This window comes from Oryx dammah, unplaced genomic scaffold, assembly GCF_014754425.2.
Source record: "Oryx dammah isolate SB20612 unplaced genomic scaffold, SCBI_Odam_1.1 HiC_scaffold_3, whole genome shotgun sequence".
NCBI lineage: Eukaryota > Metazoa > Chordata > Mammalia > Artiodactyla > Bovidae > Oryx > Oryx dammah.
Window position 1 is genome coordinate 102,325,299 of NW_024070187.1, and position 23,621 is coordinate 102,348,919.

The window sequence follows — 23,621 nt, forward strand, 5'->3', positions numbered from 1 at the left end:
AGAGCCTTGGCTTAATTACATCTTCAAAGACCACTTTTCAAATAGGGTCATGTTCCCAGGTTCTGGGCTTCAGGACAAGCTGCATCCAGCCTCCATGGTGGTCATCAGCTTTCCAGTCCATGCTCCATCCCCCTCCTGTGTGTCTTTGCCCAACAAACTGTGTTTATCTGATTGTCATATACAGGATACTGTGTGGGAATCTGAAGACTAGAAAGCTAGATGCCCTGCCCTTAAGGACTTACTGGGGTCCTGGCACATCAAAGCATAAAGGTGGGGTCATGGACAGAGACTCAACCAGAATCAAAGACTTCAACAGCTCATGCTGCTGCCTGTGGTCAAAATGTTCTCAGAACATCACTTTGCTCTCTGTGTCTTTGTTCGTTTCTATACAATAGACAATGAGAGAGTCATGCTCTGGAGAAGGAGTGTGCCCTCTGGGAGAATCATAGCATATGGAGCTATACCTATCCTATCTATATCTATACCTACCTATACCTATCCTATCATAGCATATGGAGCTATCACCAGCACACTCCCTGGGTAGAGCCCAAGCTTCCTACCTGTGCAGCCTTGGGCAAGTGGTTAACCTCCATGAGCCTTAGATTCCTCATCTGTAAAATGGGAGAAATAGAATTCATGTGTGTACAGTGATGGACATACACCTGGCACTTGGGAAAGAATAACCATTGTTAGGATTATCGGTATCACTGAGAGCTGCCTTGGTCTGTGATTCAGAGTATGGTTCCACCCACCACAGATGAAGGTGGGTGGGGCAGACAGTGGGGATGCATGGCCTGGGATCAAGGGGCATGTGCAAGGATGAAAACGAACAGGTATCAGCTATGTTTACAAGGAGCAATGGAGCTGGCATCCGGTGGGTGAGCCCTGGCTTTCCATTGGTTTCCAGGGGAGGTGTGTGTGAGTCACTCAGTCGTGTCCAACTCTTTGCAAGCCCATGGACTGTAGCCCACAGAACTCCTCTATCCATGGATTTTCTAGGCAAGAATACTGGACTGGGTAGCCATTCCCTTCTCCAAGGGATCTTCCTGACCCAGGGATCAAACCCGGGTCTCCTGCATTGCAGGCAGATTCTTTACCACTGAGCCACCAGGGAAGCCCCTTATGGGGCTGGAAGAGGCCGATCCTGGGTGGATTCTCTACCTGCTAATGAGAGATCCAGCTCGCAAGAAGCACTTCAACACACCATGGCCCATATTTACCAGGTTCCTGCTGTGTGGCTTCTGTGCCCCACTCAGGACATGTGCGTGCTGTGCTGCTCAGTCACTCAGCCTTGTCTGACTCTGAGATGCCATGAACTGTAACCCACCAAACTCCTTTGTCCATGGGATTCTCCAGGCAAGAATACAGGAGTGGGTTGCCATTTCCTCCTCCAGAGGATCTTCCTGACCCAGGGATCGAACCTGCATCTCTGCATTGGCAGGCAAATTCTTTACTACTGCAGACCCTGTTGTTGGGAAAGATGGAAGGCAAAAGGAGAAGGAGGCGGCAGAGGATGAGATGGTTAGATAGCATCACTGACTCAATTGACGTGAATTTGAGCAAACTCAAGAAGACTGTGAAGGACAGGGAAGCCTGGCATGCTGCAGTCCATGGGATGGCACAGAATTGGACACGACTTAGCAACTGAACAACGACAAGGCCTAGGAAGCCAGGACATGTGAGCAATCCCTAAAGGATTTTTCCATAGCTCTGCTCACATTCCTCCTGCTAAAGTGTCAGCCCGGGTTCGCTGAGTCCCTGTGACAATGATGTCATTGACATGCAGCTCAGAACAGGACATAGCCCCGTGTCATCACATGTCCACATTTTTCTTTATTCATAGGTTTTAAGTTCCAGTTCTGTAAGACTTAAAAAAAAAATCTTCAGGGTCAAAATACATGACTGCAAAAGTATCCCTTCTACCCTGCCTTTTACTTGTTTATCTTTTGGCCACCTCCCACAGCATGTGGGATCTTAGTTCCCAGATCAGGCACCTAGTCTGCACCCCTTGCATTGGAAGCATGGAGTCTCAACCATTGGGCCACCAGGGAAGTTCCTCTACCCTACCCCCACTTTTAAAAGTTCATCTTGTACTTTTATTTAACATCTGTAGCATGAAACGTTTTTCATTTTCTAATAAGTTCTATATTTTATTGTAGTATGGAGACATTTCAAGAGACGTTCAAGGGACTTCTGAAAATGGAGTAATTTTTCAGAAATGTGCAGTGGTGAGTATTCATCGGTGGTTTGTACTTAAGGAGAAAGTAATTGAATTTGCCAAAAATGTATATTAGGAGAGTTATGTATTTAAAGAACTGGCAAGTCACATGGCTGTCTACCCATATCTGGACACGGGCGATGAAGTGACCCACAGGGATCTCATATTTTATATGGAAGCACCAGACTAAGATTTTTTTGGTAACAACAAAATCATTACTGAAAACCCTCTGGGATTATTTAAAATGGGAAAGAAAGCATGTATTTTCTCCCAGATTTTAACATTGGTATCATGCCAACAGTTTACAAATTTATGTAATGTCTTTTAGGTCTTTGATTCTTACTAATCTCATGAGATGACCTTCACATGATCCTTGTGTTGAGGGTCCCCAAGACCGTCGTCAGGTTCAGTGGTTCCCTATAAGGACTCAGGGAACTCAGAAAAGCTGCTCTACTCACAGTCACAGTTTATTACAGCAGAGCAATATAGATTATAGTCAGCAAAGCCTAGAGCTCGCAGGACAGAGTTCTGGGGAGACCAGGCCCAAGACACCTGGTCTTCTCCTGGTGGAACTGAAGAAGCAGCATTTAATTTTCCCCAGCAGTGGTGTGTGACATCACCAGGGAAGCTCACCCAAGCCGTGGAGTCCAGGATTTTTATTGAGGATCCATCATGATGGAGCACTCATGTCACTGACCTCAGTTACTCAGGTCACCTGAACACAGCTTTGCCCAAGGCCCTCACCGTGAATCACATGGTTAGCACAGACTACCTGGGGTGGCCCAAGGCCATAAGTATAGCAAGACACTTATCAGACAAGATATTTCACGGGCTTTAAGGGCTAGTCTCTCAGGAGCTGGTCCTCTCTTTGGGACAGGTGGGGTTTGGACAGTCCAGGCCTGCTGAGCTAACTGTGTACTACACAGCTCTCACTGCAGCCAGGCCCCTGGCTCTCTTGCCTCACTTCCTGGAATGCAGCTGGAGCTACCACTTTCTCATGTGTCCTCCTAGAAATGCTTCCTGCTACATGAGTGTAGCTATGAATATGCATGTGTGCCCATGTGCACATACATACACATACCTTCTTTCTTCCCCTTTTTATGTAGGTGACAGTACCCTATACACCAAGTTTTACAATTTGCTTTTTTCACTTATTACAATCCAGAGCTCATTCTTCTTGGGGGTGTACATGGCTTCCCTCTCTTTTCTCAGCTCCTCTGTCTCTTTCCGCAAAGCTGGGGTGAAGGAAGGGCAAGAATGGTGGGAAATAGCTTTGAGAGAGGGGGCAGGACAAGGTGTCAGAGGCCAGGTGGGGAGCCAAGCTGGAGACGGGCCACTGGCTTTGAGTAACTGAGCTGTGCAAACACATGGGTGCGCAGAACCCAGAAGGCGACTGGCCAGGAGACAGGAGACCAGCTCAGGGCAAACTTGGAGACTGGATGACAGTCAGAGGCGCTGGACTGGCTGGGACTGAATCTTCAAAATAATGGATTAAGAAAGTGCCGCAGTTTATTTTTCTTGGTGACCCCAGTTTTGACAATCTCCCCTACTGTAGTCTCATGCATGGATGTTTTTTCATTTAAGTTTCTCTGTGGTTTCACTGCATTTCAGGGTCCTGGTTTTTTTGAACTGTTCTGAGCAACAACTTGTCAAGTGGGAGTCAAAATTCTCCCGGGGCCTTTGAAATCAGACCTGATGGATTCTAGAACCTTCATGAGATTGTAATCCCTTCCCTCTACCTGCAGACCTAGTGGGTTCAGGTCGAGCTGGGGCCTTGCGTTGGGAAGTCGGGCTCACCAGCAAGTCTGGCCTCACTTCTCCTCCTATCCTAGGTGTCTGTGCAGAGTGAGTGGCCATTGGCCCATGTGCAACTGTTTGTGAACAACACCAGGACACCCACGGCCGCCAACCTCTCTGACCTGCTCTTACTTGACAACATCACAGGCCTCACTGTTAGGGAGTCAGCTGGAAACCAGACCTCAAGAGGCTTCCAGGCTTTCAGGAAGAAGTTTCTGCAAGGTAATAGCCACGTGTACAAAGTTAAGGGTGGGACACGATGGAGATACGCACAGATGGGTGCAGAACACATAATGGGCAGCAGGCATCTTCTCAGACACAGGACTTGTGTTCACGCTGTTGGTCCTCATGATGAAATCTGCTAGTGGGGCATCAGAGGAGACCCCTGCTCAGTGTCTGCAACCAGGAAGCTGGTTTGTCACTTAGGTTGAGAGAGGTGGGATTTGGGGAAGGATTTCTAAAAATATTTATATTCAAAGTTTATTATGAACAATTTCAAATGTACACAAAGAGGTTATAGCGAACCCCACTGTATCCATCAGCCAGACGATCAAAATGACTGTCACTCAGTGTAATGAAGAGCTTGTTTGGGGGAGTGCTGGACAGACACAGGAGGGGTTTGGCATCAGCTCAGGAAATGTGCTTTGGATGTGTTCAGCTGTGTTCAAGGGAGTGACTCTGCTGCTAATTAGCTCCCATTCAAAGCATGACACCATCACTGGTGGGCTTTCAGAGGTGTGTTTCCTGAAGTGAGCTTGTCATTGGTTAATTAAGGAGATTTAAAACCAATTCTGGGGCTTCCCTGGTGGCTCTGAAGTAATGCAGGAGACACAGGTTCAATCCCCGATCCATGAAGATCCCAGGTGTGCAGAGCAACTAAGCTCGTGCACCACAACTCTTGAGCCCACGCTCTAGAGCCTGGGTGCCTGGCTCGTGAAATGCATGCGCCACAAGGGAAGTCACCAGAATGAAAAGCCCACGCACCACACCTCGCGAGTAGCCCCCGCTAGCCACAACTAGAGAAAAGCCTGCACGACTGGGAAGGCCCAGCACAGCCAAAAATGAACAAGTAATTAAAAAACTAATAATTCTGGGATGCAGCTGTTACTCTGACTTCAGAGCTGTCAGTTTTGCTAGGAAGGTGGGACTTCTTTTTTCTAAGAAGGTGCTTTGTCTACAGATGAAGAAACTAAGGTGATGAGGAACTTGCCCAAGGCCAAGGGTTGGCAGTCAAGGCGGAGACAGACTCAGTCTGACTGCTCCATCCACCCCACACCCACGATGCTATAGTGCCTCTCACAGGCCTGGGGCTCTTACTGACATGTCCACTTCCATATACGTGGCCTGCATTGCTCATCAACGCCACCACTCTTTCTGAGTCTAGATGAAACCTCAGAATCCATCTGAACACCGTACTATTGACAGAAGCTGTCAGTGGAGTTGGCCCGCAAGTAGTGACCTCTTTGCTGGCACTGGTTTAAGCAATGGTGTAAAAACTGTCATGGTACATCTCAGCTAAGTGATCTTCAATGCCTTTCTTCGATGATGTAAAAATAAATCTCCCCAGTTCTTAAGCTTGTGCTTAGAGACAGGAACATAGGGCTGAGAGCAGAGCCCAGACTCTATCTCAGACAGAGCTCCCTTGACTCCTGGCCATTTCAGAGCTATGTGGCCTCCGGAAATCACTGCATTTCTCTAAGCTGCAGACGTGGTGTATGTCCCCCAGACTCACAGAGTCACTGCAGAGTCTGAACGGGGCGACATGCCTGGCACTCTGCCTGCCTCTCATTTTATTGCTCCAGTAGCCTTGTGTAGTCCATGCTCCTACCATCCTGAACTGGGCACTTTCCCCCCACGGCTTGGCATCAGCTCCTACTCTTGTGTCCCTCTGGAGGACCTTTCTCTGCTCCCCTGCCCCTCACTCACCTGCCACTCCTGTACTTCACCTGCTCGGAGCCAGGACCACACACTTCACCCATGAACTCCCTGACTTCTGCTCTTGACACGTGTGCTCTGCACATCCCTGAATCTCAGCCCCTGCAGCTGTGAACTGGGGGTGCTGTGACACCCACTTCTGGAAGTCCTTCTAAAGAAAAGGGAGTTCCCCACCCACAACTCCAGAGCCCATTGGTCCCATTGTTTCACCCTGGGGTGTGACCCCTCCCCATAGCAGAGGTGCCTTCTAACAGCTGGCGTTTCAATCCTGGCTTCTTATTAAGGGGAGATTTGAGTCAGAAACCCCGTCTTCTAGGGAAGCTTCTCTGTGTAATTAAGGAACAGCCAGCGACCGTGAGGTCAGAAGGGACCCTCCGTGAGCCTGAGTGGCCTTCTTCTCCCTCTCCCGGGTCTGGTCTGGCACTGCCTCTCTGTGCCTCGTGCTGGGCTCCCAAGACCAGGCTGCCTGGAGGTGTCAAAGTGGCAGCTAGTGTCGCCCGAAAGTTAGTTCTGTAAAGACTTTTCCTTCATTGTGTGAATAGGATCGCTGGGAATAAATAGGTTCCCTACCTGGATTCCAAACAAAACAGAAAGGTTCTGGATTTCCTAAGTGGATGAGCTAAAGACATCCTGAGTTAGGAGGGCTGACCCGCCCAGTCCCAGGCAATTCTGGATGGGTTGGGGGTCCAGGTAAAGCTCCCTGAGCCTGCTGACAGCCCTTCCGAGTGAGAGCAGAGTGGGCCCGAGAGCACGCCTGCTTGATTTACTCTCCATGCTAGAAAAGCACGTGAGCTCAAAGGGCCCTGGCTGCCGCCGCGGGCTGTGATGCCGCTGCCTTTGGACAGCGGCCGTGTCTGGGGTGTGCAGGGGCCCCCCTGATGACTGCACATGCCTTCTCTCTGAACAGTCGGAGACTCCTTCTCGGTCAGCTACACAGCCTCGCTGGAGGCCAGAGACATCAGGAGTGGAGACATCCTGCTGCTTCCTGCCCAGCTCTCCTTCCAGAGTTCATCGCCGGTATTGTCTGTGTTACTTGTGTTTGTCTTGTCCTTGTTTTAGAAACCTCGAGCACAGTATCCATTGTTCATGCTCTTCTTCCTCCCATCCTCCATTGATTCAGTGATGCTGAGTTCTGGATTAGTGAATGGGCCCTGGAGTCTCACACTTTGCCGTGAACCAGGCTCCCTTTTAGTTCCTTGTAACCTCTATGGACCTAATTATCCAGATATGTCATCCATAGACATTAGTTTCTTTTTCTTTTTTTGCCATGGTCTCATATTTATTTATACATGTCTACGTAGGTTTTTTTTTTTCCTTTTTTAAACATTTATTTACATAGACGTTAATTTCTCATCACCATGTCTTGTGTGTAATAAGCACTCAACCATATACTTTCTATTAATATTGGTTTGCTAGAGCTGCTGTGAAAAGGTACCACGGACCAGCTGGCCCACAAACAATAGAAATGTATTTGTTTACAGCCCTGGAGGCTGGAAGTTCAGGTCAGGGTGTGGGCAGGGTTGTCTTTCTGAGGCCTCTCTCCTTGGCTTGTAGACAGCTGTCTTCAACTGTCTTCAGCTGTGCCTCACGTGGCCGTCCCTCTGTGTCTGTCTGTGTCATAGTCTCCTTATAAGGACACTTGTCAGGTGGGGTTAGAGTCCACCGTGATGGCCTCGCTTTACCTTAATCACGTCTATAAAGGTTCTATCTCCAAATTCAGACACATTCCGAGACACTGGGGTAAGGGCTTCAACCATGGATTTTGGGGGACGTGATTCAACCTGTAACCCATTACCGTGAGCATTTGCATTTTCCATTCACGTTTTTGTCAGTCCACGTGGGTGGTGAATGCGGTTGTGCATGGCTCATGCTATGCGCTGTGCACCCCTGGGGCTACAGAGAAGGAGATGTGTCCTCGTCCTCACGGAGCCTGTGCTCTGTGTGTGTGTGTGTGTGTGTGTGTAAGCCTCTCAGTTGTGTTCTACTCTTTGCAACCCACAGACTGTAGCCCATCAGGCTCCTCTGTCCATGGAATTCTCCAGGCAAGAATACTGGAGTGTGTAGCCATTCCCTTCTCCAGGGGGTCTTCCCAGCCCAGGGATCAAACCTGGATCTGCTGCACTGCAGTTACTCTGGTCATTTTGTTCAGACTGCAGCCCTTGGAGGAAGTACTTTTCATAACAGATGTGGAAAACGAGGCTCCCAGTGTGACTACTCAAGGTCACATGGCAAAACCAAAATCAGACCTCACAGCTGCCAGCTCCTTCCATCCAAGGTTGAGAGGCCTGAGTGCGGTGTTTCTGCTGCAATAAGAAAACTAATCCTGGATAAAATTAAATAAAATGAAAGATTCCATAAAGGTAAAGACCAGATATGAGAAAGCCGTATGAAACTGTCAGAAAAGACGAATGTCTCAGGAAACAATTAAGTGCAAAGTCAAGAACGAGAACAGAGAAGGATAAAAAAAGGGAAATAAAAGGCCCAGAAAAAGATAGTATCTGAATTTCAAAGGACAGGAAACCAAATGTTCTAAAGTCAAAATTTAAGATAAAGGCAACAGTCAGAAACCCGCAGTGAGAAACTCAGAAACCCAGTAAAATAAAAAACTCCCTGTGTAGGGTCATTAGGACTTTAGACCAAGGTGGCTTCACACCTCCCCGAAGAGGGGAGGGGAGGGAGGGGAGACTGAGGGGGCAGTGGGAGGCGTGGAGTTGGGGCTCCCTGGCCGTCACCCCCTAATGGGTCCTGTCCTTTGCTTTGCTTGGTGCCTGTGTGTGTTGTATCAACCCCATCACCCTGGTAACCCTCCATCCTCCCACTAGAATGTTGCTCCTTGAGACCCCATTGGTCTTACTCCCAATCTGTGTTCTTGGTGCCAAAAATAGAGTCCTGCATACAGTAGGTGCTCAATAATTACTTGCTGAGTGAGTACATGACTAGAACAGTGAACTAATGATTCTTGGGCAGGTGTTTTTGTTTTTTTTTTTTTAACTTTGCTGAGCCTTTGGTTTCTCATCAATAAAAAGGGAGGCTGTTCCAGGTCTCCAGTCTCTTGTGCGGATAAAAGCGATGACTTTATATTTGCATGTGGCTTTCAGTTTCCTTTCCCTTCCAAGCCTTTGGAGCTCTCTCTCTGGGCAGTTTTGTGGACAGAGTGGAGATTCTAGAGCTCCAGACTTGATGGTGTGTGTTCTAGGCTCCTACCTGTTTGCATTAGTCTGTCATTATCGCCTTTCTTAGACCTGCCTTGGAAAAGGTTCCTAGAAAGCTCGGTGTTTGCTGAGCAGATAAGGGCTGGATAAGGCTCCTATGCCTCGTTCTCTAATTAAGTCACCCAGCTGGACTTCAGAGCTTCTTTGGGTGACTCCTGGGCCTTCCTCTAGGATGGAGAGAAGGTCCAGTGTATTTGGAATTGAAAATGATCCAAGTCTGAGGAAAAATCTTGTCAACTCCACATAAGAACATGGGTCCGCTTTGCTTGTCAGCTGTAAAGAGGCTCACACTACAAATGGGAGAATAAAGGAATTATTTTAAAATGCAGGTGCCCAGTGGGGTGAAATCCTTCATGTTGGTGTGGACTTGGTGTCTGGTACTTCAGAGGCTGAAATGCTGCCTTCGCTGTGTTTTTAGAACGGTTCAGTGTTTCTGAGCTTAAGTTTTCCCACTTGAAAAATGAGGGGTGGGGGTCAAAAGATTCCCTTCAAACTCATCTCTTCCAGTTCTGAAATTTTAAAATGGTATGAGGGCAATAAAAATAGTTACTGCTTTCTAATCCTCACCACAGGAGGGAGATACTGTCAGAAATGTGCTGTGTTTGAGTCTGGAAACTACTTTCTCCAACTCACACACAGGTATACACACAAGTATAGACATGTGCACATAGATATAGACACATGCACCTCAACTTCATACAAGGGTACATGAGACAGGACAGAGATGCCGTGGAGGTCAAGAGGGAAGAATCTAGAACATTCATCTCCAGTTCCTTACCGTATATTGTGTAAACATCCCGCCCACCTTGTAAAACCATCACTGGATCTCACGTGGTCCTTGTTTCCTGGCTTCAGGCTGTGCTCTAAAACATGTTTCTTAAGCCTTGAAGTTTATATCGTGGATGTAGGCTGATGGTTTCTGTTTTGCAAAGAGATGGAGACAGGCTGTGTAGCACACTTTCAGCCCCTCTCTGTTTAGACCTTGGGTGTCAAGAAACAGCAAGGAGGGACCCAGAGGGAGAAAAGAGAGAGAGAGGAAGCCAGCCTTCGAACCCACTAGTTCAGAAGACCCTGAAATTCACAGGGCACCGCAAATACTCTGCAGCACATACGATTCAGGAACAGAAAGGGCCAAGTGATTGCTTCATAGGTGTTTCTTCTTTAAAGACGTGTGTGTGTGTTTTAATTTCCATTGTTCTTCAGTTGCTAAGTTTGTGTCTGACTCTTTACGACCCCATGGACTGCAGCATGCCAGGCTTCCCTGTCCTTCACTATCTTCCAGAGTTTGCTCAGATTCATGTCCATTGAGTCCGTGATGCTATCTAACCATCTCATGCCTGTTTCTCCTTTGGCCTTCAGTCTTTCCCAGCATCAGGTCTTTTCCAATGAGTCAGCTCTTTGCATCAGATGACCCAAGTATTAGAGCTTCAGCATCAGTCCTTCCAAAGAATATTCATGGTTGATTTCCTTTAGGATTGACTGGTTTGATCTCTTTGAAGTCCAAGGGACTCTCAAGAATCTTCTCTGGCACCACCATTTGAAGGCATCAAATCTTGGGTGCTCAGCCTTCTTTATGGTCCAGCTCTCACATCCATTTCCCTCCTTAAAACATCAGCTTGTCCACCTGGCCTGTGATGGGTTTGGGATGGTCCAGTGCTCCCAGTATAGCTGCCGTAACAACTGTAGGACATGGATCAGGGGGTTTCCTGCTTTGGGTGGACCATTGCTCAGATTAGAGGAAAATGCCTCTAGAGTAGCTGTGATAGAATTAAACAGGGGTTGCCTAGCTCATTTGCCTAGGTCACTTGCCTAGCTCACTCTGGCTCCAAGTCTCCAGGCCAGGTTATCTGCGATGATACAGCCACCACCATCACCACCTGCTACACCCAGCAGCACTCATACTTTCATAGCACTCTTCCTTATGGGCCAGGCACTCTTCTGATTCATCCTCACAGCCAGCCTACAAGATGAATAAAATTCCCACTGTACAGATGAGGAAACTGAGGCACAGAGAGGTCAGTACCTTGTCCAAAGCCAGAGTGCTGGGGAATGATGAAGCCCAGCATGAACCTGAACAATCTGCTTTCTTCCACTCCTCTGCACTGCCTTTCAGTTGCAAGATATTCTGCCTCCAACCCCAGAAAGAAGCATATTCTCGTGTTGGATCTCCTCAGATACCACAAGGTTGGACAGATAGCAGAGTAGATCATGAGAAATGCTGGACTGGATGAAGCACAAGCTGGAATTAAGATTACTGGGAGAAATATCAATAACCTCAGATATGCAGATGACACCACTCTTATGGCAGAAAGTGAAGAGGAACTAAAAAGCCTCTTGAGGAAAGTGAAAGTGGAGAGTGAAAAAGTTGGCTTAAAGCTCAACATTCAGAAAACGAAGATCATGGCATCTGGTCCCATCACTTCATGGGAAATAGATGGGGAAACAGCGGAAACAGTGGCTGACTTTATTTTTCTGGGCTCCAAAATCGCCACGGATGGTAACTGCAGCCATGAAATTAAAAGATGCTTACTCCTTGGAAGGAAAGTTATGACCAACCTAGACAGCATATTCAAAAGCAGAGACGTTACTTTACCAACAAAGGTCCGTCTAGTCTAGACTATGGTTTTTCCAGTAGTCATGTGTGGATGCTAGAGTTGGACTGTGAAGAAAGCTGAGTGCCGAAGATTTGATGCTTTTGAACTGTGATGTTGGAGAAGACTCTTGAGAGTCCCTTGGACTGCAAGGAGATTCAACCAGTCCATCCTAAAGGAGATCAGTCCTGGGTGATCATTGGAAGGAATGATGTTGAAGCTGAAACTCCAATACTTTGGCCACCTCATGTGAAGAGTTGACTCATCGGAAAAGACCCTGGAGCTGGAAGGGATTGGGGGCAGGAGGAAAAGGGGACGCCAGAGGATGAGATGGTTGGATGGCATCACCGACTCAATGGACATGGGTTTGGGTGGACTCCGGGAGTTGGTGATGGACAGGGAGGCCTGGCGTGCTGTGATTCATGGGGTTTCAAAGAGTCAGACACTACTGAGCGACTGAACTGAACTGGACAGATAGCAGTCATAACGTTCACTTTTCATTCCCTATATTTTCTAAGCAGAGGAGTATTAGAAAGTATGGAAATGGATGTTTAGGGTGTTGGGGCGTGGGGGGGTCGAGAGCACTGGAACGAGAGGGGAACTCACTCACGTCAGAGCATTCAATTCTCTCCTCCTTCCTGCAGGGGGCAGACCAGACCCTGGAGGGGGTGGGTAGTTGCTCAGGGTCATTTCTTTCCCCTGACCTTACCCCCCTCCAAGTGTTTCACCACCCGGGTATGACGCCTGTGTTTCCCTGGCTGTTAGGGGAACTGGTGTCTGGATTTCACACACGCCTCCGGAAGAGGAGGCATCACGGTTCCACAGACCTTTTCCCCTGAAGTGACTTTAAGACCACCACCTGCTCTGACCACTCCGCCCACCCCCGACAGTCAAGAACCCACTGTAGCTCCAGGTGGGTGGGTCGGAAACAGACCACTTGTTACCTGGTGTCTCAGGTGCCAAAACCGGTTGACTGAACTGCTTTCTCTATGCTTTTTTCTAGAACAGAACCCAGCTAAGAGCCCCCTTCACCATAACAGCAGAAGAAAAGATCACGGTAAGAGCAAACCTCTGACCGGAACACCCACATTAACCGCCCAGTGCATCTCTTTCTGTCTGTGGTCTGTGGTCTGTTCCTGTTCTCAGAGCCCAGGGGAGGGGCCCACCGCTGGCCTCAGGCTCCTAGACCCGAGCCGAGGCTGGGGGCTCCCTGCAGTCTGGGGTTCCCCAGTGGCCTAGGGGCTGTCTGGCTGGTTTTCTGAATACCCCTTCATCTGGGCAAGATGGATTGGTCACTGCCTGGGACCCGCTTGAGGCCCCACCCACCCATCTGTACATCTGTTTAGCGGGCTGGTACTTGCCTTTCGGTGTTTGCCCGTGGCCAGTGGGTGGTCCGTGGTTTGTCTTCCCAGAGCTTCCCAGGGCTTAGAGACCTGCTTCTGTGGTCCACCATGAACACTTCTCCCTTTTTCTTCATCATTCACTCACCCACAGCTCATGCATCCATTCATTTACGTGCTCGTCAAGTGTTTATTTGTCATATAAACATAGTTCACATTTCTTCAACCCTCAGTGCATGCGTACTAAGTTGCTTTGGTCATGTCTGACTCTTTGTGACCCTATGGACCATTAGCCCACCAGGCTCCTCTGTCCATGGGATTCTCCAGGCAGTAATACTGGAGCGGTTGCTATGCCCTCCTCCAGGGGATCTTCAAGACCTAGGGATCCAACTCATGTCTCTTGTGCCTCCTGCATTGACAGATGGATTCTTTACCACTAATGCCACCTGGGAAGCCTCGCAGTAATTATCAGGCCAAGGTGTTTACATTTGCTGAATCGTGACATCTTCACTACAATCTTGGGGGATAGATTGAACTTTTAAATTGCCTCCATTTCATATATGGGGAAACTGCGGCATGCCCAGGTCAAGGCATTTGCCCACGGTCACATGACCATGTGTCAGGGCTCCCAAGACCACCCCCAGGTGCAGGGTTTCCCTAGGAGGACCCAAAGCACTGCACACATTGTTGTACTCAGGCTGATGTGTGATAGAGAAAGGTGCAGAGCAGAATCAGCAAAGGGAAGAGACATGCCAGATGGGCTCTGAAGACACCAAGTAGAGGCTTCCCAGATTCTCTCCCAGTGGAGACACGCAGGGCACGCTGAATTCCTCCAGCATGGAGCTGTGACATCACATGTGAACTCCTGTCCATCAGGGAATCATTAGAGACCCGGTGTCTGGCACCTCCCAGCAGGACAGCATGTGTTGAGTGTAAACCACACCATATGCACAGCAGTTTAGGCTGTGAGCCCCACTTATCAGGGGATGGTGGGAACCCTCTGAAATCCGAGTTCCCAGACACCAGCCACGGCCCAGCACCTGGAGCAGCCCTCCCAGAGGATGGAAGCCTCAGGCCCTCTGCGTGAGCACTTTTCTCCACAGCTGGTATTAGAACGGGATTTGAACCCAGGCCCTTTGGTTCCAGAGCCCTGCTGTTGGTCAGTGGACCACACTACCTCCTAGCAAGCCGAATTCCTGCACAGAAGAGGCAGGAACAAAACCTGAGGCAGGCACACAGGTGTAGACAGTTCTCCTGGCTGGTCCATGCATCCCCCACTGTGCCCTACGTTGTGGGTGGCCCTCAACAGGTAAAGATCCCTGATTGGGCTGATTGTCATCATTGCCTGTGATTGCCCCTCAGCAGAGGAGGTAGCTGATGGTTGCGTGATTGCAATAAAGGTCAGAGAACATTCATTTAATCAATATTTATGAGCCCTTCCTCCATGGCCTGATAGCTCAGTTGGTAAAGAATCTGCCTGCAATGCAGGAGATCCCAGTTCAATTCCTGGGTCAGGAAGATCCACTGGAGAAGGGATAGGCTACCCACTCCAGTATTCTTGGCTTCCCTGGTGGCTCAGCTGGTAAAGAATCCACCTACAATGCAGGAGACCCCAGTCCGATCCCTGGGTTGGGAAGATCCTCTGGAGAAAGGAAAGGCTACCCACTGCAGTATTCTGGCCTGGAGAATTAGTCCATGGGGTCGCAAAGAGTCGGACACAACTGAACAACTTTCACTTCACCACTATGGCCCAGACCCTCTCATCAGGATGGAGGCACACCATATCCAGCTCTTCAGGGCTGCCTCTGGCTCACACATTGCCTTCAGGAGAAGCAGGAATAGGTGGCCCCCCAGGCTGCAGACAGCACGGGTCTGGAGCCAAAGTGTCCAGGTTCAAATCCTGTTCTAATACCAGCTTTGCAGAAGGGCGTTCACACACAGGCCTGAGACTTCTGTCCTCTGGGAGTCCTGCTCCAGATGCCTGTTCAAGATCCATGGGTGCAAGGCTAGGCGGTGGAGCAGTGGGTTGGATTTCAGCCCCACTGGTCCCTGGGCCAAGTAACCTCTGCCTGTGGACCATGTTCATAAAGGTCATTATCAAGTGGAGAGATGAGACAAGTCAGTGATGGCCCTATAGTATTGTGGGGAAAATAAGTTTTTACACCAGAAGCCTGACTTTGAATCCCTATTCCCCCACTGATTGTATGTGACACTGGGCACGCTACTTACCTCCCTGGACTTCAGTATGCTAGTTGTAAAATAAGAATAATAACAATACCTGCTTTATAGGGTGATAACCACAGTAAATGGATTGAGGCAGGCAAAGTACTGAGCACAGTGCTTGGCATTCTCTAAGTGCTCAATAAGCCTCATCAGTGTTGTGAAACATGCAAACAATACTGTTGTGCAACTGTTCTGTATTAATTGTGTGTAAATGTTGTGTATCAGAGTCTCAAGCTCAACTTCCGTGAGAGTCACACCAGTGCTGCAAGTGTGTGAGTCAGGCCTATGGAAGATTCTAAGGTGCAGTGGAGTCTGCGGCAGCCTGGAGATTCAGACTGCCCATCACCCACTATCCATCCCCCCACTTTGCAACATTAAACAAGAGGAAAAAAGCCGAACAGTGTACATCAGCTGTGACTGAATTTGTGAGGCTGTCCCAAAGAAAGGCAATGCCAAAGAATGCTCAAACTACTGCACAATTGCACTCATCTCACATGCTAGTAAAGTAATGCTCAAAATTCTCCAAGCCAGGCTTTAGCAGTACGTGAACCGTGATCTTCCAGATGTTCAAGCTGGTTTTCGAAAAGGCAGAGGAACCGGAGATCAAATTGCCAACATCCAATGGATCATGGAAAAAGCAAGAGAATTCCAGAAAAAACATCTATTTCTGCTTTATTGACTATGCCAAAGCCTTTGACTGTGTGGGTTACAATAAACTGTGGAAAATTCTGAAAGAGATGGGAATACCAGGCCACCTGACCTGCCTCTTGAGAAATCTGTATGCAGGTCAGGAAGCAACAGTTAGAACTGGACATGGAACAACTGGTTCCAAATAGGAAAAGGAGTGCATCAAGGCTGTGTATTGTCACCCTGCTTATTTAACTTATATGCAGAGCACATCATGAGAAACGCTGGACTGGAAGAAACACAAGCTGGAATCAAGATTGCTGGGAGAAATATCAATCACCTCAGATATGCAGATGACACCACCCTTATGGCAGAAAGTGAAGAGGAACTAAAAAGCCTCTCGATGAAAGTGAAAAAGGAGAGTGAAAAAGTTGGCTTAAAGCTCAACATTCAGAAAACAAAGATCATGGTATCTGGTCCCATCACTTCATGGGAAATAGATGGGGACACAGTGGAAACAGTGTCAGACTTTATTTTTTTGGGCTCCAAAATCACTGCAGATGGTGACTGCAACCATGAAATTAAAAGACACTTACTCCTTGGAAGAAAAGTTATGACCAACCTAGATAGCATATTCAAAAGCAGAGACATTACTTTGCCAACTAAGGTCTGTCTAGTCAAGGTTATGGTTTTTCCAGTAGTCATGTATAGATGTGTGAGTTGAACTGTGAAGAAAGCTGAGCACTGAAGAATTGATGCTTTTGAACTGTGGTGTTGGAGAAGACTCTTGAGAGTCCCTTGGACTGCAAGGAGATCCAACCAGTCCATTCTGAAGATCAGCCTTGGGTGTTCTTTGGAAGGAATGATGCTAAAGCTGAAACTCCAGTATGTTGGCCACCTCATGCAAAGAGTTGACTCATTGGAAAAGACTTTGATGCTGGGAGGGATTGGGGGCAGGAAGAGAAGGGGACGACCAAGGATGAGATGGCTGGATGGCATCACGGACTCAATGAACGTGAATCTGAGTGAACTCCGAGAGTTGGTGATGGACAAGGAGGCCTGACGTGCTGTGATTCATGTGGTCGCAAAGAGTCGGACACGACTGAGTGACTGAACTGAACTGAACTGAACCTGACCTATACATCATAGATCAAGTGGTACTGACAAGGTGCAGGGGAGCTGAGTGGGCTCGGTGGATCGCAGGCCTCTTGGAAGAGGTAAGAGTTCAGTTGGAGCTTAAAAAAAAGGCTTAACTAAAGATGGAGGAGAGGTTTCTAAAATGTGCAGCTGAAGATCTGACATCAAGGTTAAGCTTGTTTTGACTGTGGGTTGGACGTGAACCAAGATTTACTGAGTGCAAGCACAGTGCAGAGTCAGACACAACTGAGCAACTAGGACACACACACAAGCACAGTGCCTGGCACCATTAGGGTGCACGTAATGGCCCTTGCTAGGTAAAGTGTGTGAGCCACCAGGTTGGCTTGGGCACCTGCAAAGGTAATGTCATTATACTAGGAACATGTGTTGATGAATAGGAGAGCTTGGCAGTGAGGTATAAGCTCCTCTGACATTTTCATCAAGCAGGTAAAACAATATTGGGTTGGCCAAAAAGTCTGAACTAACATTTTGGCCAACCCAGTACAAAGTAAACACATTATATAACCCATTATGTAAGCTGGGATCTGCAACACTTGGAAGAGACCCCGTTACTTCCTTAATTTTTATTAATTTCTTGAGGGTGAAACTGACATCTGTCAGATAAGGCCTCAAGAAGTCCTCTCTGCCTCCTGGATGAACAGAGAGGAAAATAATCACTCCACCCTGTGCTGGACATTGAGTGCAGGTGTTCTTTTTTTAAAAAAATTTTTGTTGATAGTTGATTTACAGTGTTGTGTTAATTTCTGTTGTACAGCAAAGTGACTCAGTTATACATATATATTCTTTTTCATATTTTTCCATATCACAGGATATTGAATATAGTTCCCTGTGCTTTATAGTAGGACCTTGTTTATCCATCCTGTGTATAATAGTTGCATGGAGGTGTTCTGATTCACTCCAGCTTCTTACAGTAAAGCTGGGCATCCTGCCAGGCACTGGGAGAACAAGTCACCATATTTTACTCCAAGGATCTGGATCTAATCAAGAGTGAGACATTTAAACCAATTGGTATGTCATCCAAATTCATTTAGAGTGTAATTCCTGTAAGAATAATAGTGGAATTGGGGGGAGGAATGTGATCAAATCAATCAAAGTTTCATCTGAAAATATAAGTTTATGAGGCTAGATGAGAAATTGTTGAAATGAAGAATAGCATGGGAAGATTTGCCATATCAGATATGAAAAATTAGAAAGCTGCATTAACACTATATGCAGGTCTTGCAAGAGAAACTAGACCAGTGGATAAAACTAGATAAAACAGAGTATCTATATATACGTGTATCTGATAAAATGATATTTCAACTCAATGGGGAGAGAATGTTTCATTTATTAATTTTGGGAGCAATTGACTGGATCTTCTGGAAGAAAAATGAAGGTGAATTCCCTCAATAGATATAAATCTAAATAGATGAAACAGTTTGTAAAAAGTAAATCCTGGTTAATATGCTATGGGGAAAAAAAACATCGAGGAAAATCATGAATATTGTCACTGCTTATTCAATTTATATTCAGAGTACATCATGTGAAATGCTGGGCTGGATGAAGCACAAGCTGGAGTCAAGATTGCTGGGAGAGATGTCAACAACCTCAGATTTCCAGATGACACCACCCTTAAGGCAGAAAGTGAAGAGGAACTAAAGAGCCTCTTGATCAAAGTGTGAAAGTGAAGGAGAAAGTAAAGGAGAGTAAAAAAGATGACTTAAAACTCAACATTCAAGAAACGAAGATTATGGCATCCAGTGCCATCATTTCATGGCAAATAGATGAGGAAACAATGGAAACAATGAGACTTTATTTTCTTGGGCTCCAAAACCACTGCAGATGGTGACTGCAGCCATGAAATTAAAATACACTTGCTCCATGAAAGAAAAGCTATGACCAACCTAGACAGCATATTAAAAAGCAGAGACATTACTTTACCTACAAAGGTCCATCTAGTCAAAGCTATGGTTTTTCCAGTAGTCATGTATGGATGTGAGAGTTGGACTATAAAGAAAGCTGAGCTTTTGAACCGTGGTGTTGGAGAAGACTCTTGAGAGTCCCTTGGACTGCAAGGAGATCCAACCAGTCCATCCTAAAGGAAATCAGTCCTGGATATTCATTGGAAGGACTGATGCTGAAGCTGAAGTTCTGATACTTTGGCCACCTGATGCGAAGAGCCTACTCACTGAAAAAGACCCTGATGCTGGGAAAGATCAAAGGCAAAAGGAGAAAAGGATGCCAGCGGATGAGATGGTTGGATGGCATCACCGACTCTATGGACATGAGGTTGAGCAAGCTCCGGGAGACAGTGAAAGACAGGGGAGCCTGATGTACTGCAGTCCTTGGGGTCACAAAAAGTAGGACAGGACTGAGTGACTGAACAACAACAGCAATGTCTTTATGATGTATTGTTGTTCAGTCACTCAGTCCTGTCCGACTGAGCATATAGGTTAAATAAGCAGGCTGACAATATACAGCCTTGCCATTTCCTATGCCAGCTTTTTATGATATCTAAAGAGCTCCTATTAGTTTATAAGATAAAGAATGCCTCTGTAAGTAGCTATGTATGATATGAGAATTTCTCAAATACAAGGATTTACAGTATGTACCCTTTAGCACAGTGGAGGGAACTTGTAACTCTGCTGGCAAAATCATGTGACTTTGGGTTTCACTCAGAGGGCTTCCCAGGTGGTGCCAGTGATAAAGAACCTGTCTGCCAATGCAGGAGACACTAGAGACACAGGTTCGATCCTTGGGTCAGGAAGATCCCTGGAGTAGGAAATGGCAACTCACTCCAATATTCTTGCCTGGAAAATCCCATAGGCAGACGAGCATGGTGGATTATAGACCATCGGGTTGCAAAGAGTCGGACACGACTAAGCGTATATGTACACACACACACACACAAGGCTGGAGGCATGCAGTGACGTTTCATCACATCTGCCTTCTCCATGTTACATCTTGTTTGAATGACTACCCCAGCCTCCTGCCTGTCCAGTTCCGCTATCCTTCATCCCCTCCTCCTGAAACACCAGTCTGCTCACTTTCTATTCTGGAGGGGCTCCCCACTGCCTGCTGATAAAGCCCAGTTCCCTTAGGTGTATTCAGGCTCCATCAAAAATGGTGGCCTCTGCTATATCCCAGTGCCATGGGGTTCCTGTGTTTCCCACTTCACTCTGGTTTTACATATGCTGATCTTTTCTTTCCTGTCTTCTGGGTAGCTCGCATACATCCTATGGGAACCCTGACCAACTGTCTCCACCTCCGTGATTCCTTCACATCTCCCAAGCATGCTGGTGGCACCCCTCACTGGGATCCAGTGGCATTGGGACATCCGATAAACTTTGTCACTCTGTGACTTTGAGATTATTCCCCTTGTTAGCACTTAATACATTTTTATTGACATCAGAGTAGAATTTTTGCCCAGGGACAGACTTTAAAGATTACCTAGTTTTACGTCCTGATTTAAGAATAAAAAAACTCCTAGGTCCTGAGAGGCTCTGGGAACTGGCCAAGGTCCTGAAGCTTGATGACAAACATTGAGGAATGGAATCATGCTCTGTGGTTCTGCAATCCAAGCCTCATTCACTAGATTGTAACTTAACAACTCTGTTAGTGTGTGTGGTTACCTGCAAGCTCTTGCTCCTGCCAGAATTGTGTGAGTTTCTGCCGTCAGAGCTGCCCCTCAAGGGCTGTGGGACAACAGCCCTCTGCTTCCTCAAGCAGTGGAAGGATCTTAGTGAAATTACTCCTAAAATCTCCTCTAGGGAAATCAATATGGTCTCCCTTTCAGACTCTTTCTGGTTTGGGGAGGGGATGGGATTTAATGTATGTCCATTGTGGACATTTTAAAGAAACCACCACTCTACACGCACACACACACACACAGAGAAAGAGAGACAGACACAGGGAGAAAATTAGAAGAATTACCTTCTAGGCTTGCCACCAGAGATAACCATTGTTAACATGGTGGTTTCTTGCTTTCCACAAGTCTATGAATGCATTTCTTACATAACTGAAGTAAAACTGTATAAACAATTTTTCCTCATGCTCGTGTAACTTTTTATTGGATTTTAAGCACTTAAAGCATTTCTTTTGAAAGTCTTTTTTTGGTCTGGCATTGCTCTTCATAAATAACAACGGTGAAACTCATCAAAGGAATCTGCTACCAGCTCATATGTGATTAAAGAGGTGGTAATAACAGATGATTCTTTTCCAGAGATGAGAAGGAAAGTTAGTGGGGACGCTGGGGATGGGGAGGCTGGGGTCACTGAGCTACCTCCTTTTCTTTATTCTTAGATAATGAAGTTTAAGATAAATAGGCTCTTTGAAATCTGTGCTTCAAATGATTAGTGGAATTTGTCTGCAAGATTTTTGCCCTTATTTTACAGATGCGGAAATGCAGTTTAGGAAGGGGGAGGCTCAGAGTCCCCCCTGTGTGGTGGAGGGCAGAACTGAGAGCTGAACCCCCAATTAGGGCTTCAGTTCAGTCGCTTAGTCATGTCCAACTCTTTGCGACCCCATGGACCGCAGCAGGCCAGGCCTCCCTGTCCATCACCAACTCCCGGAGTTTACTCAAACTCACGTCCATTGAGTTGGTGATGCCATCCAACCGTCTCATCCTCTGTCGTCCCCTTCTCCTCCCACCTTCAATCTTTCTCAGCAATTATGGCCTAGGTCCATGGTATTTCTGAGTACGTTCTGCTGCTTCTCACAGCCTTGTTTCTGGTCCTCAGCATCCAGGTTTGCCTTCCTCCAGGCTGAAGCCACACAGTAGCCAGATTTCTGTTTCTAAAACACTGATCTGACCATGTTATTTCCTTAAAACCCTGCCATGATCTCCCATAAGCCCATAGAATGATGCCGCATGTTGCTAACCCACTGTGTTGGAACTGGACTGTGTCTCTTGCCATGTGCAGGTCCTGGCTCATGCCCTTCTCTCTGCCTGGCTTGCCCTCCTCCTGGCCTGGCTCATTGCCCTCTGCCCACAGTCACCTCTTGGAAGGTCTTCCTTGTCTTTTGATCTGAGCCAGGGGCTGTCCCTCCTCCCACCCCAGTCCTCAGGGTTTCCCCCTCACCTCAGCCACACATGTCACCCCACCTACTCCAGAATTCTTGCCTGAGAAATCCCCTGGACAGAGGAGCCTGGTGGGCTGCAGTCCATGGGTTTGCAAAAGAGTCGGACACAGTGGCTAAACAACAACAGCAACGATTAGAAAGGAATTACTTGGCCTCCGGTGAAAGATCAGTGAAAATGTTGATAGTTAAGCATAGTGTTGAGGGGACTGAGAAGGCTTTTGGCCAGAGACTCAGGAATTCTAAAGTTCTGCCCTACTAGTCACACCCTAATAAGGTGAGCTGGGTGCTCAGAGAGAGTATCAGAATGTTCACAGTGGCACAAGCCCCTGACAGTTCAAGGCAGGGCTCCTGGTAAAAGGCCAGGCTGGAGCCTGAGCCCTATGGAGGCAGCTGTGGTGTGAAAGCTATTCGTCTACACCTTGCGATGAGAATCCTGGGTCTACTGCTTACTAGCTCTGTGACTTTAGGCCATCTATTTAACTTACCTGTATTTGGTATTATTATTTGAAAATATGGATTAAAGTAATGCCCACTTTATAATATTGCTGTGGGGAGTGAATGGATAATGCATGTAATGCACTTGGAACTATCCCTGGTGCTCAGAATCTGGTCAATAAATATTAGCTACAGTGATGGTGGTGATAATGGCAATAATGACGTGGCTGGTGGTGATGTTAATGATGGTGATATGAGTGATTCTAGGGAGCTTCTTCCTTCCCATAAAACAAAAGCTTGAGATTCATTCTTCTTTGGTCATTTATATGAAGGAGGGAAGTTGAAGAGCGGAGGCACTGTGGGCAAGTCAAGGGAGCAGGACCCAGCTTAACTTAGCAACACAGATAAATGGAGAAGGCGAAAAAGAAGAAAGTGAGAGTTGTGAGTGGGCTTGCCCCAAGGAGGCAGTCTTTACCTAGGTGTACTTATCACCTCATATTGGAAAGTAGAAATTGCAGGAGAGAAGGGGAGAAAGATGGTGTGGTCTGCAGAGCTGGCCTGGCTTTTCCCTCTTCCTAAATACAGGCATTCATTCCTGCAGCCACGTTGTTATTAATATATTAAGCTCCTGCTCCCCACACTGCCTCTGCTCTTTATCTTGGCCATGCAACTGATTAAGGAGGGCAAGATCCCAAGGTGGAGATTCAGAGAAGGTGGAGGTTGGAAGAAGAGTAGGAGGGAGGTGGCCTGTCTCAGCTGTTCTACTTCATGAAGTAGGAAGGGGAGGGAGGGAAGGAGGGAGATTTTGATTGGGAGAATGAGTTAGTTCTGTTCCTGCCTTTTTTAGTACATTGATCCTGCCTGCCTAAAGTTATGCCCCAGTAGTTTTTTCTAGTTCTCATCCATCATGTAAGCAACTTCTACCGTGGTATGGGAGGTTGGGACTAAAAATGTGCTTAGAAAACCAGACAGCCCCCTGGATGGTAAGTGGTCTGATGTACTAGGGGAAAACACAGAGTTTGGA

At 47.1% G+C, this 23,621-nt stretch overlaps 1 protein-coding gene across 1 annotated transcript in view; it reads left to right on the forward strand.

The window, feature by feature from the left end:
- Positions 1–23,621, forward strand: part of EVC2 (EvC ciliary complex subunit 2) — a 162,086-nt gene that overhangs the window by 18,495 nt on the left and 119,970 nt on the right. Inside the window, exons 4-7 of the mRNA XM_040238361.1 lie at positions 2,160–2,228; positions 4,051–4,237; positions 6,858–6,967; positions 12,757–12,810. Of these exons, the coding sequence (XP_040094295.1) occupies positions 2,160–2,228; positions 4,051–4,237; positions 6,858–6,967; positions 12,757–12,810 (420 nt within the window). The remainder of the gene's footprint in view (positions 1–2,159; positions 2,229–4,050; positions 4,238–6,857; positions 6,968–12,756; positions 12,811–23,621) is intronic.